This window comes from Centruroides sculpturatus, unplaced genomic scaffold (assembly GCF_000671375.1).
Source record: "Centruroides sculpturatus isolate CEXI.00-Female unplaced genomic scaffold, Cexi_2.0 scaffold172, whole genome shotgun sequence".
NCBI classification, from domain to species: Eukaryota; Metazoa; Arthropoda; class Arachnida; order Scorpiones; family Buthidae; genus Centruroides; species Centruroides sculpturatus.
This window is the reverse complement of record NW_019385305.1, coordinates 445,123-449,714: the sequence shown is the minus strand read 5'-3', so window position 1 is coordinate 449,714 and position 4,592 is coordinate 445,123. Positions and strand designations below refer to the sequence as shown.

The following is a 4,592-nucleotide window of genomic DNA, read 5'->3' as shown; positions in this document are numbered from 1 at the left end:
CACTTTTGTTCTCCAACTCCAATAGAAAGGAATTTACCGTACATTATAGACTGTCAATAGATTTAATATTATCTAATGGAATGGGAGGTACTGTACCCGAGGAAGCCATTCCTGAGATAGAAGATACTTTGACTAAGGATATTTCTAAAATTGATAAATAACCTCATGAAATTTCCCACAGTTTTTGCCACATGGGAGTTCTCGACCCTTTGTAAGGAGCTGGAAATTCAGGGTGATGAGGATCTACTGGTAGCTGGAGATATAAATCTGGGTATTCGACTACGACTACGTTGAGGACAAGGCATCACCCAGGGTTGATCCGCGACAGGTCGTTGACTCCTAAGAGCATAGGGTGGTGTGGCTTCTTCCACTTCCCCTGTTTGTTCTCCCTGATCTGAGAGTTCTGTCTCTATCTCCACTGGGATTCCAGAATTTTTACCGGAAGTCGTATGTTCTTTCTTCATATTATTTTTTTGGAAATTATTAATTTTAGAAGTTATTATACTCAGTGATGTCTATTGAAGAATTTCTGGAGGAATCTGAGGAAGCCATTGAGGATTTAAAGAGATATTTCCGTAATAACCCAAAAGGGCGATTGGGTACCGAGGAACATATTAGATTTATTACAGATAAATTTATTACCTTAGTGAAGAGCGCCGAAGAGGTAATTAGGAAAAATTCCATATCAGATTTCCTGCTTCAGAAATTTGATTTGTTGGCAACGAAAGAGGATGTCAAACAGCTGCTTGTTGCTCAGAGTGACAAAAATTTAGAGGCTATTCAGGAAGTGAAACAGACTATTTGTGACTTAGAAAAACCTCCACTTTTAGGGGTGGAAGGTTCTCAAGGGACTACTGCTCTGTCATATAGAGATATTTTACAACGCGATCTTAATTCTTTGAAGAATACACAGTCTGAAAAGGAGTCCTCGTTACCAACATACACTGTTCTAGTTTACAATGATAATAAAGAGAGCACATCGGAAGAGACTAAGACACTGCTCACTAATTCTTTTGATCAAAGACTGCATAAGGTGCCTGTCAAGCGTATTCGTAAGATTAACAAGGGTGGAATTGCTGTTGATTTTCCTATCAGAGAGGAGGCTGAATACTTTCAGGAACAATTAGACAAAATAGAAGGATTAAAGGCACGAAACGCAAGACGGCGTCTTCCTCTTATGAAAGTGACTTCAGTCCCGAACTCAGTTACCAAAGAGGACCTACTAGAATACCTGCTTGAACAGAATATTTTTTCACAGAAGTACACGATGGAGGAGTTTAAAAAGGTTTTAAACATTCGATTTTCAATCAAACAGAGAAATGACGAGTTTTTATCGTGGGTATTAGAGATGTCACCGGAGGTTAGGGCAATGACTAAAAAACAAGGATATTTTTATGTTCAGTGGAAAACGTGCAAGGTTTATGATTTTTTCCCTGTACGACAGTGCTACAAATGTCTTGCTTTTGGACATTTGGCGGCAAGTTGCCCATCACCGAAGAAAGTTTGTAGCCATTGTGGTGATGATCATTTGTTTAAGACATGTACAAAGAAAAGTGAAAAGCCTAAATGTGCTAATTGTTTGAGGAGTGGCCTAGATAAACATGAACATAACACACTGGATAAGGAGTGTCCACTCTACATTAAAGCAAAAGCCTTATATATTAAGACAGCTGACTACTTACCTTAATAATTATGGAATCCTTTACAGGACACAAATTGTTTAATTCATAGTGCTACCTCTGCTCCTTAGCACAACAACTAATACAAGCAGATCATCACTTCTCTATATACATTTGTGTTTGCTGACTGTAAGAAATATGTAAGCTTCATCATCTTTCTCTGTTTTTGGGTTTAAAGTGTTGGAATTGATACTTACAATTACTAGCTGTGTGGACTTTTTTTTTTTTTTTTTTTACTTGTACGCATATTATATATGGACTCATGGGATTCTCAAATCTTTGTCTTACAAATTTTCTGCACGGGATAAATTCTGTTAAACACTTTGTCAGAATTATTGTATTTACTGCGACCTTCATTTGCGAAAATATTCCTGCAGATAAGTAATCTGTTATATGCTGCAGCAAGCTGCTGCATATTTTATTCGGGTCTTTTATTGTCATTGTGTTTTTATTTTTATTTATTTATTTATTTTTTAATTTTTCTTTTCACTTTGCTTTGTTCATTAGTGCATACTGTAACTCGGTGGAACTATGTAACGGATATGTTCCTGTAATGCTCACTGCGGGGCAGGACTTTGTACCTTGTTTTAAATGTACAATTAAACTAATGAATGAATGAATGAATCTATCTCCACTTATCCTTTCGAATTAACTACTAGCCCAGCAACCATAGCTTATGATATCGCGGATAATTTTGCTTCAGAATTAAAACTGAGAATGAAAGAGGCACACCAAACGGCACAGGAATACTCAGAACAAGCTGCAAAAACTAGACAGGAAAGACACGGGAAACAGAATAAACCACCTCGTTATCAAGTAGGTGACAGAGTTTTACTAAAGGAAGTAGTATTTCCACAAGGAATAAAAACAAAATTAGCAACTCGATGGTCAGGACCTTATAGAATAATTGCTATTCTGAGCCCCGTCAATTATGAGATAGAGAATATTAAGTCAAAAAGAAAAATGCATGTTCATGCTAGTCGAATAAAACCAGCTACTGCCCGCAAGGAAATCAAACTGCCTACAGAACAATCAGAACTCACCTTACCAAAGGAAGTTTTATCCACCGATCAACCAAAGGACCAAGAAGAACAAGTAATTATAGATCCCTGGGATGAACTTATTTTAAATGCATCCCTAGTCCCACATCCACAAACTACCTCTGAGCAGGAAGAGGAAGACGAAAGTGACGTGGAGATAGTGTGATAACCGCCGGCGAATTGAAGTGTTATTATTTCCGTTTTTTTTTCGCGAACGAAAAAATGATTAACAAACACTTTCTTGTTAATTTACAAACTATTCTTTAATTCGCTATATGTTATCAGGTTCTTTGTACATGGTCCCAACATGTAGGCGGTGAGGATACAAAATTCGAGATACAAAAAACAACTCGATTTTTCTTTCTTATATTTGTGCCTATATCTATACTTAATCTACTTACAAACTATAAGAAGGAAAGAGAGGGAGAATGTAAGGATAGAATAAGCGGAAGATGGAAATACTCGGGTGTTTACTCTGGATGCTCCGTGATATTGGGCGGGGTTATTGTCGTTTCTGTCATCTACTCCTATCGTGGAGGCTTTCCTTGGTTCTTTCTTCTCCTTTAACGGATCTCTCCCGTTCTCCTCGTCTATAATCCACCTTCTTCAATATTGTCGGTGTTGAGTCCGTCCAATAAAATTGGCAGTCCAGCAGGAAGTTCTTGACCTCCTTTAACGGGCTGGATAGCTTCTTCTCCTCGACCTCCCTCGTCGAGTTTCACTTTTCTTCTCTCATTTTACAACGTTGTTATTGACATCTTTTTATTTTACAACGTTGTTTTTGACATCACTCCCCGCTAGTAAAATAATTAAGAAATTAAGTCCTTTTTTTTGTCAACAGGAAAGGGATAGAAACAAAGAAAACCTTAAGCCTAACATACATTTATAAAATTATTAATTATAAAATACAATAATATGACCAATGGCCACAATAGAAAAAAATCAATCAATCAATCATTTTTAATTGTACAAAGTACAGACCGGCCCCGTTGTTCATGCATTACCGGTTATACACATTCAGTTCACAATACACAGGAGAAATGAAGTACACTTGCATAAATGATGGATGTGAATATACATACATACAAATACATACATAAAGTAAATGTAAATATGATAAATAAATTAAATAAATAAATCAATGCATACAAAGGTAATAATTACATCCAGTATAACAATTATCTGATATACGGCCACAATAGAGACAGAACTCTCAGATCAGGGAGAACAAACAGGGGAAGTGGAAGAAGCCACACCATCCTATGCTCTTAGGAGTCAAGGACCTGTCGCGGATCAGCCCTGGGTGATGCCTTGTCCTCAAAGTAGTCGTAGTTGCAATGGCGTACCGTGGGTGTCAGCCGCTCGGGGCGGAGGAAAATTTCGCCCCCTTATTATTTAGGTATTTCAATTTAAAAGACCAAAATTCAATTTTGTCACAGCAATGAAAAATTCGGTGGTAGTGCAGCGACCTGTTTAAAATAGTTCTATTGGATATTAGTGGTGTATATGAACGCGAATGAATCGTACAAGCAAAACAAAAAAAAAGGTCAACAGGTTTCGCAGGATTTCCTCGGATGAAAAAATTACTACCGTGTTTCCCCGAAAATAAGACATCCGCAGAAAATAAGACCTAGCACAGATTTTGCTGAATTGCGAAATATAAGACCTCCCCTGAAAGTAAGACCTAGCGAAGTTTTTTTTTAGTCGTAACGGTCATCGTTAGATGGTTGAAAGTGGCCGTTGGCTTTTTGAAAGTACAGCCACTGATTGGTCAGCAGACAATTACGCCACACGGCATGATTTGCATAAGACTATGGCTTGGGATTCACAGATTTGCATAACGTTACGGCTGGTGATGGCTAATTGGTCGGCC

General features: G+C 37.7%; 1 protein-coding gene across 1 annotated transcript; it reads left to right on the top strand.

The window, feature by feature from the left end:
- Positions 1–511: 511 nt before the first annotated feature.
- LOC111637406 lies at positions 512–1,687 on the top strand. The gene has a single exon (XM_023382887.1). It carries the CDS (start codon positions 512–514, stop codon positions 1,685–1,687), a length of 1,176 nt encoding a protein of 391 aa, XP_023238655.1.
- The last annotated feature ends 2,905 nt before the right edge of the window (positions 1,688–4,592 follow it).